The sequence below is a fragment of the Muscardinus avellanarius genome, assembly GCF_963383645.1.
Source record: "Muscardinus avellanarius genome assembly, chromosome: 6".
In the NCBI taxonomy this organism is placed as follows: domain Eukaryota; kingdom Metazoa; phylum Chordata; class Mammalia; order Rodentia; family Gliridae; genus Muscardinus; species Muscardinus avellanarius.
The window spans coordinates 77236165-77248983 of NC_137791.1; the positions used below are offsets into that span (position 1 = coordinate 77236165).

At 48.3% G+C, this 12819-nt stretch overlaps 2 protein-coding genes across 4 annotated transcripts in view; one reads left to right on the plus strand and one right to left on the minus strand.

Moving 5' to 3' along the window:
* The window catches only part of CCDC158 (coiled-coil domain containing 158), a gene marked incomplete at both ends in the record, with an annotated part of 78234 nt that extends 76554 nt beyond the window's left edge, over positions 1-1680 (plus strand). For all 3 annotated transcript variants that reach the window (XM_080697386.1, XM_080697387.1, XM_080697388.1), the window contains 2 exons: positions 546-653; positions 1604-1680. In XM_080697386.1, coding sequence (XP_080553512.1) covers positions 546-653; positions 1604-1680 — 185 coding nt within the window. The remainder of the gene's footprint in view (positions 1-545; positions 654-1603) is intronic.
* A 4516-nt stretch (positions 1681-6196) lies between these two features.
* STBD1 (starch binding domain 1) lies at positions 6197-9480 on the minus strand (the record flags this gene model as incomplete). The annotated part of the gene is made up of 2 exons (XM_080697909.1): positions 6197-7050; positions 9264-9480. 2 exons carry the CDS (start codon positions 9478-9480, stop codon positions 6197-6199), a joined length of 1071 nt encoding a protein of 356 aa, XP_080554035.1.
* Positions 9481-12819: the final 3339 nt, after the last annotated feature.

Genomic DNA, 12819 nt, shown 5'->3' on the forward strand with positions numbered 1-12819 from the left:
CACCAACTATTTTTAGATATGGAAGAACTCAGCATACCCACTGGAGAGTAGCTTCCCCGGCTCTGTTCCCCCTCTCTGCCGCCCCGGTTGTACCTTCACCGAGGCCCTGTCGGCGCCCACGCAGCCTCCCCATCACGTTAACGCCGTCCTTGTTCAGGTGACAGCAGCTAACACATGGCAGTGGCCTCACGTATATCCAAAGCGGTGCCAGTGTCTGAATTAGATCTTGCTCCCCAAGCCCAAATTAATGGAACTATTTAAATTAGGTGTGAAAAGCCAGAAGTAATAATGCAGAATGTGTCATTAGACTTGAAGTATCCTTCTCACCCATCCCATTGGACACCATGTAATTAAGCGATAGTCAATTGAATTAGTTTGAAATGAAATCACATACAGCTGGTATTTTAATATTTAAATAGGAGGCATTTTCTTTATTTTTAAGTGTTTTAAAGTTTCTTTTATTTTAAAGGAAAATTTTTTAAACCTGTAATTGGAAGAAATACCAAATGGACTATTAATATCACATCTAAGTAATTTTCTAATAGATTCACAGTCTCCCCCACTAGAAACAACAGGAAAAACATGCAGAAAACTTCAGAACAGACTGGAAAGCTTGCAGACCCTGGTAGAAGATTTACAGCTGAAGAACCAAGGTACAGTGCTCAGTTCTGGAGAGGACTTCTTGTTCATAAACTCACCTTTCCTTCCAGTTAACTGTTCTACCTGTAGAGCCACCGGAAGGGTATTAAATTAGTAATTCACAAACCGTCAAAATTAGAGGGTATCAACATAGCCACTTCCAGCTTAATGGTGTGGCTTCACCGAGGTCACATTAGCCCTGTGCTACTCTTATCGAAGGAGGATGACAGCCCTGCTGACAAGCCTTCACCAGCGTGGAGTGGCCTTTACATGGACCTTTCCCACACACTGTCTTCCTTGTCCAACGTTTGTTTGATGGTAGCCAGGATACAGTCCATACCCAGAAAACAATGTAATGGACTGTGAATCCAAGTCTCTGTTGGAAAAATAATTTTGGAGCACACCTGTTTTTTATAATTCCACCTTTCCATCCCTAGAGGTTGTAATTTGCTGGATGAAGGAAAATATTTTTCTAGGAGCAAATATCTATAAAGTAAATTTAACCTCATTAATAATAATTGTTGCTGCTACCATTCACCATGCACGTCCCAACTACATGGCAGGCCCGTGCTCGGGGCTTCACCTGTTTTCTTCTGCGATCTCACAGCACTGGGCAGGATGCCTTCGCTACTGCTGCGTGGAATGAGGGAATTGGAGATAAGGGTGCAGTCAGGCACACGACGCGCAGTGGGGCTGGGACTGGATCCCACAATTTCTGACTCCTCAATCCACTCATTTGGTGTTAGCCTGCTCATTTGAAACAATAAAATAAAACCTTTCCTTAAATCTGTTCCATAACTCTAACCCTTTCAAAAATATACTACATTGCAATTTTTCAGGACTTCTTAAGCTCAGAGTATATCTATTGTATACTGCTATGGAACTGATCTTTTAAGAAACACATAACAGAATTTAAAATCTGAATAGATTTTCTATTCTAACTTTGTTTTATCAACTTTTTCAGCAATGTCTTCAATGATCAGAAATCAAGAAAAGAGAATACAGAAAGTAAAAGACCAGGAAAAAATGTTACTAAAATGACACATTGCTTGCCTATTCTTTATAGAGGGATGATGCCAGATTAATTGTGATGTTACTTATAATTAGTGCCCTGTGTACTTTTTTCTTTTTATGTGAAAATTTAATAAAAGATACCCAGTCCTGTAAACTCTACTTTGAAATAAACTATTCTTAAATGCTTTCACAGTAAGATTTCAAACAGTGCTAGCTAGATCTGAATATATATATATATACACACACACACACACACACACACACACACACACACACACTATGAGGTGTTAATTTATGCTAATTCCAGTGTATTGGAAAAATTGTGTTTTTCATTATCTTTATTGGTCCTGAGGCAATAATCATTGTTTTAGCTTACTAAAACTCCTGAGGTAAAACCTGCTTTCATGTGGAACTAAGGTGGTGTAATGCCAAAGACAAAAGGACAAATTCCAGCAGAGCTTCCTTTTGTGACCCTGAACTCACTGTTCTGTCAATATCAGTGAAAATAATCAATAACAGCCGGGCGTGGTGGGCACACTTGTAATCCCCGGGCTTGGGAGGCGGAGACAGGAGGATCAAGTAGGTTCGAAGCCTGGCTTACGAGACCCTGTTTCCAAATAAAAAGTATAAAATAGGTCTGGGAGTGTAGCCCGGAGGTAGAAGGGTTTCCAGGAACCCCAGTACCACCAAAAAAAAAAAAAAAAAAAAACTTTGGGGTCCCCAATCTAAACTTTTAGAAGCCTCTCTTTTCCCGTATCAGTTATAGAAAGAAAATATTACTTTTTAGCAAGTGGATGAGTAACTTCTAGAGTAATCAATTTAATTTTCCATAATTAGATCTTAATAAATTCAGGTTTTATGTGAACCAAATATAATTGGACAAGAAGAACAGATACAAAAATGTTTCACTTGTGCCAAAATATCAAGGACAACATAGCAGAAGGCTAGCGGTCAAAATGTACACTCCAGTTCCCTAGTACAGAATTGTCACCGAGAACACCGCCCAGCAGAGGCCACTGCGCAGCGGCACCTCCATCCCAACAAGGTTCAGCTACCGGACCAGTTCCCACTAACAGAACGGACTGTGCACAGAGCGCTGTGTGGCTCATTCATGTGCCAGGTGCGGTAGAGCACACCATAATCCCAGTACCTGGGAAACTGAGACAGGAGGAGCACAGATTAGAGACCAGCCTCAGCAACTTAGCGAGATCCTATTCAAAATAAAAACATAAAAAAGGGCTGGGGGTGTGGCCCAGAGGTAAAATGTCCCTGAGTTCAACCCCTAGTATTAAAAAAAAAAGGTGTTAAAATGCTTTGGAGTTTCCTGGATTTATTCCCTCCCATGGCCGGATGCAGAGAACAGGGAGCATCCCCGGGGACAGCGGTGCCATGGGGCAAAAGGGAGCCTGGGCGAGTGACCGGCTCCAAGAGGACAGCAGCCGCCATGCTGCCAGGAAGACCCACCGCTGACTGCTACACGAACGAGACCTGGACGCCCAGCGTCGCCGCCCTCACATGGGTGGCCCGTGCCGGCAGCTGCCGCAGCACTGACCAAGCCGATGGGAGACGGACTGAGGACCCACATGTGCTCTCAACAAGAAAACCCTGTTGCTGCTGTCTCAGCCAGCTTCCTCGCTGCTGAGACCCAGAATGCCTGATCACCACAGCCCAGGGGAAGGAAGGTGGATTTACTCAGTCCCGGAAGTTTCAGTCCATGTTAGGCCAGTCATGCTTGTGAACAGTGGGACGCAGGGAGCCCAAGGGGAGGGGTCCAGGGACAGTATAAGTCCCCAAGGCCACACCCCAGCGGCCCATCCCCCAGTCACACCCACCTACTTACCTCAGCACCCTAAATCCATTCATCTGTCAGTGGGTTGCTCCACTGGTGAGATTAGAACCCTCTTGATTTAATTATCTCACCTCTGAACATTTTACATTGTCAATACATGAACTCTTCCAGGGATGATCGCAACAACAGTGTTACTACTCTAACACATCCGATCTTAAATCATTTTTAAAAATATGAAGTTTAGTAATCTATTAAGCCAATTGGTTTTAATGAAAGATTAACTTTATTTCATCGGATAATAAAATGGCTACTGATAGAATTCTGAAGGCTTTTGTTTAAATTGTTTTACCTTTAATTTTACCTCCTCGGGATGCCTGGCCATTCTGCGCAGTAAAAGTAAATGCCTTCTATAGACTTCCCTGGTCCCATACAGAATTCATTATCAAGTACGTAAGCATTATATATGAACTCGACACAAAGGGACTGAGCCAAAATGGTCATAGGTCTGCTTAGCACTTTTTTTTTTTTTCCAGTGGTGGTACTGAGGATTGAACCCAGGGGCTTTCTGCTTCTGTGCTACACTCTCAGTCCTATTTTGTTTTCTATTTGGAAACAGGGTCTTACTAAGTTGTGGAGGGTCTTGCTAAGCTGCTGAGGGCCACAAACCTGTGATCCTCCTGTCTCAGCCTACCAAGTACTGGGGGTTATGTGCATGTACCACCACATCTGACTTGTTTAGCTTTTTCTTTCATTTTGGTGCATTGTAATTTTACATTATTTTGGAGTATAGAGTGTTAGATGCATGTACATAGTTTTTGGTGCCCTCCCCAACAGGTCTCTCTCCCCCTCCTCCTCGTCCTCCCCATGCAGGTCTTTGATATTGGAATTGGTCATTTTGTACACATTCATAGCATTATTTCAACTATTACACTTTTCACTTTCTAATGCTATTTTCATTTGGGTTTATGTTCTTTTCAGCAAAGACCATTTCCCAGGACTAAACAGTGTTTCACTAGTGGATGTTACACTTACTAAGAGTTGTTTTAACATATAAGAAATCATTTTTTGGCCAGGCATGGTGGCACATGCTTGTAATCCCAGCATTTGGGAGGCTGAGACTGGAGGATCGCGGTTCGTGGACAGCCTCAGTTACTTAGTGAGGCCCTCTGCAACTCAGTGAGACCCTCTTTCAAAATAAAGAATAAAAATTGGGGCAGGGGGTGTAGCTGGGAGGTCAAATGCCTCTGGGTTCCATCCCCAACCCGCAAAAAATAAAAAAAAAATTCATTTTCATGAATTTTCCTCCAAGAAATGGTAAGTAAAGTTTTTTAAACAATATTCTAAACTTCTTTTCCAAAGGGAAAAGATCAGACTTCTCATATGTCTTTGTCTATAGCTTTTGAGGTTTGCTTTTTCTATATGTCTACTATTAGTGGAGGAAGATATTTTTATTTTATATCTAGGCTATTATGGTACAAAGACTTTGACAAATAATTCAGGCATTAAAGATAGTAAACACAGATTTTATTCTTTGTTTATAATAACTTAAATGTTTATTTCTTCTCAAAGATATACTTGTTTATCACTCTCCTATATAAATTTGTCACCCACAAGAGCTACTGCTAAAAAAAAAAAAAAAAAAAAAAAAAAAGGAAGGGGGACCAGATGGAAACAGATGCTATAAAATATTCCACCTGTCCAGACCTGGTGGGAGAGGGTGTGGTGAGCAGAGAGATGGTTCCATGAGGACTCCCGTGGGTAAGAAATGGGTGCCTCCCTCCCCAGAGCCAGGCTGACCTGACCTCCTGGTCCTCTGGTGTCCTTCAGGCCCCTTGCTCAGCCTGCACTCCAGCCCCACTCGTGTTCCCGTGCCTCACGGGCTTTCTCATGCCTGACTTCCTGACTCGAATCATGCCCCTTGTTTCCACACCAGCCTTACACACCTTAGGCATTAAGACAAATGCACACCTGGCATGTAAGACCAGACCAAAACATAGGAGCCTCAGCTTTCTTTACCTTATATCCTCACCAAGCACTTGTAGTAGCCAGATGTTTTCTGATTACAGTTCCACATGGTGCAAACCCTTTTCAATGTAAAATTTATAGTAAAGACCTTTTCTTTATTTGTTTTTATTTTTATTATTTTTATTTATTTTTGGTGCTGGGGATTGAACTCAGGGGCATTCTACCTCTAAACTACACTCCTAGCCCTATTTTTTATTCTTTATTTTGAAACAAGGTCTCACCAAGTTGCAGAGGAACTCACTAAGTAGCTAAGGCTGGCCGTGAACCTCCGATCTTCCTGTCTCAGCCTCCCAAATACTGGGATTTGAAGCATGTGCCACCACACCTGGCTTCTTCTGCTGTTTTTAATGAGGCTTATTTTATTGCCTCACTAAGGAGCTCCTAAGGGTTCAAGCTTGAATTTGTGTATCTGGTTAGTTTCTGTGCTCCTTGACCACAGTCTAAACCTGAATCTTAGCCAGATCACTCCAGAAGGCCAAGCCCTAAAGCGATGATGTATCTGCACAATTCGGCCAATCCAGGCCACAAGGGAAAGGAGTCCATGCTCCCCAGAAGCACTCTGCATACATATACTGAGCTGCACTTTAGACAAAAGCCACTACCAAATTTGAAACAGTTCTGATGACTAAATCTGGAATCACACTGCCTTTATTTTAAATTATTCAGTGTGCTCCACAACTTTAGCTTCTTCTACATTCTGCTACAGACTCTCGAATACTTTGCAAACAATCAGTGAATCCCCCACAAACCATGAACCACCTCATCCTCCCGACCGGTCTCTAGGCGTCTATTGCTGCATTCCTCCCAGCGAGTAACTTCCCCATTCTCTACCAACACAAACTTCCACTCCACCACGGTATCCACCGGCAGGGAGACAGAATGAGACCAGAGCCCATCCTTGCGGTGGTGGAGTGGGATGTAAGCGTGCCACCTCCCAAGATTCTCGTGGTCTCCAGTTACTGCAATGAGCTGCCGGTCAGTGCTTGTGAGGTAATGCACCTGGAACCTGACGCTAACCTGCACAGACTCTGAAGCCACTGCAACTAGCCTTTTGGTTTTCCTGTCCCCTTCCTGACCTTTTGCTTCCACAAGAGTGCTTCTGCCACAGTCAATTCCCTGCCTCAGGCTTAACCCAGAAGCCTCGAGACTGCTACCCAAACCAATATCTCCCCAAGATGAGTGCCTAGACACCATTTCCCAGTCCTCCTGGTCGGTGGAGTCCTGACTCTTCAACTGTGCAAGGCTCACTTCGACAGCACTGTCCATGAGGAGGCTTCCAGAAGGCAACTTCTTCGCAGAACAGGCAGCTGCTTTAGGAGATGTCTCTTGTCCTTTTTGGCTTTTCCATTCTCCTGTGTGAGAGTCAAGGCTTGTGTTGCTTGAAACTTCAGGGGAAGCCCTGGAGCTGTAGATCTCAGAGGTCGCCAGAGAGCGCATGTCAGGGATCTGTCTAGTGGCAGCATGCTCTCTTGCACCGTCCCCATATTCTCCAGAGGCATTCTGCAGTCTCTGTGGTGCTTCTTTCAGGCTACCAGGGCCTTTGGTCTCAGAAATCAAATGTCCATTGCTTTCTTGAAGATGCTCTAAAAAAAAATGAAATGAAAATGCTATTATGCTGGGTAATTCACAAAAGAAGAGGTCAGGCTAAGAAAAGAGATTGTTATTGAAGGCTTTACTACAAGTCCATCTGCAGTGTACCAATTCTCTCTATTGAAATCAAGTATGAGCCGGGTATGGTGGTGCATACCTGTATTCCTAGTACTTGGGAGGCTGAGATAGGAGGATCACGGGTTCGAGGTCAGCCTTGGCAATTTATCAAGGCAACTTAGAAGACCCTCTTTAAAAAAAAAGTATGTATTTAATTCCCTAGTATCTCCCGATACTGTGCTCTAAGAATGTATGTGTCTATATGATAATAAAAGGCACATCCAGGACAGATACAGAATGTATATGTATATGTGACAATGAAAGACACAGCCACGTGAGACGAAATGAAGTGGCAAATTGTAACGGCAGAAGGGCAAGCCTGCTGTCAGTCTCCACAGTCCAGACCTCCCTGGCGTGCGGCCAAGTCGTCTGGCTCTTTCATCAAAAATGCTGTCCAAGGACTGGGTCTCAGAGGTGGAGCATGTGCTCAGCACGCGCAAGGCCCTAATGTTCAGTACCCAGCGCACGCATGCAAACACACACAATGAGAGAAAAGGAAATGCCCAGCCTGTGGCTCAGAGGACTGCACGGCTACCCCACACATCAGAAGAGTACACTGCCCCCAGGAAATGCAGGCAGGGCTGGGGTCAACTCTCATCAGCCGGTGGACAGATCTGCAGGAAAGGAGCTGTTACCATGGGGGTAGCAAAGACAGTGCACGGTAGGATAAGAGTTGGTGTGTACTGCAAGGGGAGAGGGCTGGTCTCCTTGCCAAGCCCGTGTGTCAGGAGCCTCTTCAAAAAGATATAGGTCTATTTGCATCCCTTCCCACTTAAAAAAAAAAGTTTGTAAAAGTACAAAACCCGGAGTATAAAAAAGTACAAAAAGAGTTCATAAAAATACAAAACCCAATTCCTCCTAAAGATTGACTCCTCTCTGGCTGTCTCACTGGCAGTTCAAATAGCTCCCCACAAACCTGGAATGTCCAATTAGCCAAGCTGTGCCAGGGAAGGGAGAATCGCAGTCTGATTTCATTTTGCCTATTTATTTATTTGGTACTAGGAATGGAACCCAGGGGCATTCTACCCCAAGCTACACCCCCAGCCCTGTTTTTTAGTTCTTTATTTTGAAACAGGGTTTCACTGAGTTACAAAGGGTCTCACTAAGTAGCTGAGGCTGTCCGAGAACCCCCAGCCTCCTGTCTCAGCCTCCCAAATGCTGGGATTACCAGCGTGCACCACAATGCCCGGCTCATTTTGCCTCTTTTTAATGGTATGTCTGTAAGGGAGATGTCAACAAATATTACTCCGAAGTCCTAATTTTTCAACCTAAAACACGAGGTTGAAAATTTGGGGATTCCGAGTAGATGCATGAGCTCAGGAGGGCGCGGAGCAGATTCTCGTGTGACCACAAACGAACATCGCTCCACTAATCATGAAGCTCCCAGACGTCGTGTCCACCATCGGCCCGCGGTCCAGGCACAGGCAGCTTACCGCGTGGGCGCGGAGGAAGGCAAAGTTTTGTGCCCGCGCCGCTTTTCACCCGTCGAGGGTCTCAAACTAGAGATGTAAACCTGGCTGCCGAGTCTGCCCATCAGAGCCGGTCCCCTTAGAACTCCCTTCCCGGGATCAGGCCGCCCCGCGCCATCCTAGGGGCGCGCCTGGCTGGGGTTCTGAACCGCAGGGCGACGCGGGCCTGGGCTTCGGCGTCCAAGCCGGACTTCGCCTTCCTGGTGGGAGCGTCCGGACAGCGGGAGGCGCCCACAGCTCGGTTTCCCTGAGCCCATCTCTAACGTGGAGTGAGGGGCGGGAGGGCGTGGGGGTACGGATTGGGACTCAGAAAATGTCCCTGACGGGCCAGAGACTGCGGAGGGCTGGAGATGCCCCAGCCTAAGGCTTCCTCTCGAAGGCGGGACCCGCCCGCCTGCAGCGGCCGAGCGCAGGTGCGGTCCCCGCAGGAGCATCCCCAAGACCCCCTCGGCGGGCAGGAGCCACGCCGGGGCGTAGGCAGCAGCCTGGGAATCGAGGGGCGCGGGAGGGTCCGCGGGGAGCGGCCCTAGGAAAGCTCCCGGTGGGTTCTCTCTTCACTGTCTCGACGAACATCAAAACCCCTGGCAGACCCCCGGAGAGCCGGGGAGGAGGAATGGTACCTGGTTTGGTGACCAGCTCCCGCTGGGGAGGTCCGAGGCTCAGGCCGCCGCCGCCTCCGCCCTGGTCGCCTGCGGGACCCGCAGCCTCCCCCCCAGGGGCGTCCTGCTGCGGCTCCGCGTCCTTCCCGGCGCCCCCAGACCCGCCCCGCAGCAGCCACGCCAGCAGCACCCCCGCCAGACCGCCTCCGACCAGCACCGCGGACCAGACGGCGCCCATGGCTGACCGCTGCGGCCGCGGCGAGGCTGGACGAGGGCGGGGGCCGGCGGGCAGGGCCACACCTCCCCGCCGCCCGGCCATTTACCGTTTCCCGGCGGGTGGCTCAACTTTCCGGGCCCCGCCCCACCCCGCCCCGGCCGAGCCTGGGGCCCCGGCGCTCTCGGTTCCCGGCTCGTCCAGTCGCCCGCGGCCCAGGGCGTGCGGGTCGCCGCCCGCCGGCGTCCAGCGCGCGGTCAGATCCCTAGGGCGCCCCGGGGCGCGCGCAGCTGGGTCCCGCCGCGCCCCGCGAGCCCACGCGAGCTGCCCGCCAGGTGGGTCCGGCCTCCCGCCCTCGCCGACACCTCCCCAGCCACAGCCGCACCCGGGCAGCCGGAGCCAAGAGCTTCCAGGAACGCAGAGGCCGCGGTGCAGCGGCGACGCGCGGGCCTGGGGCGCGTGTTGGGAAAGTGGCGCGTTTGGATGGGGTGATGGGGTGAGGGGTGCCGAGGGTGCGCTGCCAAAACCTCAGGAGAGCCAGTTAGCTGGTCTCCAGATAGCTGCGCTTAGGCTCTCCAATCCTCGGCCTCTGCGCCTATAAAATAAAATAGATGGGTAGGACGGCCTCTTCCTGTCATTGCTTCTTTTCTTGACCTCTTTGGGAGAGGGGCTGTTGCAAAATGCGCACCCACCTATGAACTGGATGCTGTCCAGGGACCTAACCTCCACAGATAAATGTACTAATAGCAACCCTTATGAAGCACTGTCTGTATTCCAGGTGTTTTATGTGTGTGGTTAGTCTGATCATTGCAAAATAACAGCAACTCCGTGAGCTATGACATACACATCTTCCCCTAAATTCACCTTTCAGCTGATGCGATGATGCTGTGAACTACTCCAGGCTAATGATCCCCATCTTTATGCCTGAGCCTGGGCCTTTGGCTTGAACTCTGAGGCCCATGCAACTGCTGCAAGCCACAGCTGGCAGATGGGCACGTTGGAGTAATTACACCATGGCTCCCTCTGGTAGGACGATCATTCCAATGTGCCCTTGCTGGGAACAGACAGGAGCTCCTAACGGAAAGTTGACTGGAGGGCGGGCCGGCCTTGGTGCAGGCGGCAAATCCTACCAATTATACAATTACAGTACACACGCAGTTATGACGAGGGGGCTGCCTACTGGCCATCATCTCCCGGATGCCAGTGGACATCTCCAGCCCAGCCCACCCAGATCCGAACACCCCATCTTCTTCCTCAAACCTGCTGCTTGCCCCCACTCTTCCTCATCTAGCAAATGAGAAGCAAATCCTTCCCATTGCTGCAGACAAAACAAAACAAGCCCCCATAGGCTATATCAAACCAGCAGTGATCCCGTTAAAACACAGCCACCAGCCTGGCATGGCTGTCCACCCTGTAATCCCAAGACTTGGGAGGCTGAGACAGGAGAATTGCAGGTCTGAAGCCAGTCTCAGCAACTTAGCTAAACTGTGTTTCAAAAGAAAAAAATAGAACTGGGAGTGTGGCTCAGAGGTTAAATGCTCCTGGGTTTAATCCCCAGTGCCTGTCTGTCTGTCTGTCTGTCTGTCTGTCTGTCTGTCTCTCTCTCTCTCTCTCTCTCTCTCTCTCACACACACACACACACACACACACACACACACACACACACACAGAGCAAGATCATGTCAGTCCTCTGCTCAAGGCCCTCCTATTTTTCTAGGTGCCGGTGAAAACCTTCAAGACCCTGCAGCCTCGTCCCCATGACCTCCCTGCCTCCCCCAGCTTGCCCTCCAGCCACCTGGCTCCCTGGCCACACAGGGGTCCAAAAATGTGTGCATTTTGATTACATTGTACATTTTGGCACAATGTAGACATTACCTTTCTGTCAAACATGTTTCTCATCTTCAACTAATTAGTGAGTTGATGGTGGATTTTGAGGACAAACCCTATCTAAACCGTAAGACTCATCCTTCACAATAAACCAGTGAATGTGTGAAGAGACTCACCCTAAGTTCCCTGAGTCGCCATTCTAGCACATCATAGAACCTGAGGGGGAGTCATGGGAACCCCCAATTTACAGTCAGAAGTAGGAGAGGTTTGGACTCGGGGTTGGCCTCTGACACGGGGGCAGCCTTGAGGAACTGAGCCATTTAACTTAAGGGATCTGATGCTAACTCCAGGCAGATAGTGTCAGCGCTGGGTTAAATCGTAGGGCACCAGGCTGATGTCCATGGAGAGGTGAAGAGTTGCTTGATGTGAACCCCAGCCCCATTTTGGTGACCAGAAATGGAGCTTTGGGAGTAGCAGCGTGAACAGCATGTCCCCATTGCCCTCCCTGTCATCAGACCTCTCCTTTCCCTGTCCAGATGACTACGGTCCCTTCCCAGGTCACCCACGCATCTCCATCCCCTCTACAACGGCTCCTGCTTTAATCCTCCTAGCGTGTGGCCCTGAGCAAGGCATCCCTGTCTGCCAAATTCCTCCTAAGACCAGCTCCACCGACCCCTCTGGGCTGTTCTCTACTGCTTGTCTGTGCTCCCCACTAAGTGCGATTCTCCTACCAGAACTCCATCTCTGCACAAAACATCTACTAACACCACTTCCTTTGGTGAAACTTTTTCCCAGCTCAAAATCCCACTCATTCCTCAAATTGATATGTTATCCTATTATTTGAATTCTGAACATAGTATAACTTTCTTAGAATAAACTATGAGTTTCTCTCTTATTACCTTTGTAGGTTGTCTCATTCCTATGTTAGTTCATAAATTCCTAGAGGGCCTGAGCTTGCCTATTCTTTGTATTCCCTGGGATGCTAAGTCTAATAGGCTTCCTCTTATTGTTCTTGTTTTTTAAATGCCTAATAGATGCTGAGGTAGGCCAAGTGCTTAGGAAGAATGATCTCATGTAATGCCATCAGAGGAACAATCTCCCCAAAGTCATTCAGCTGATGAGCAACCAAGATAGGATTTGAACCCGGTATTCTTTTTTTTTTTTTTTTTTTGGTGGTGGTACTGGGGTTCCTGGAAACCCCTTCTACCTCCGGGCTACACTCCCAGACCTATTAAATATATATTGGAAACAGGGTCTCTTACGCCAGCGCGGCTGGCTTCGAACCAGCGCGATCCTCCTGTCTCCGCCTCCCAAGTGCGGGGATTACAAGCGTGCGCCACCACGCCCAGCGTTGAACCTGGTATTCTGACCCCAGGATCTACACTCTGAAACTTTAAGCTCACTGAATCTTATGGCTGTGAAATCATGTCAAGATTCCAAGGCATACATTTTAGAAGTGAGTGTGCATTTTTGGATGTGTGACAGCAGAGAACCCTATTCCGACATTTATGGCGAATTGTAGATGGACTCTGCCTC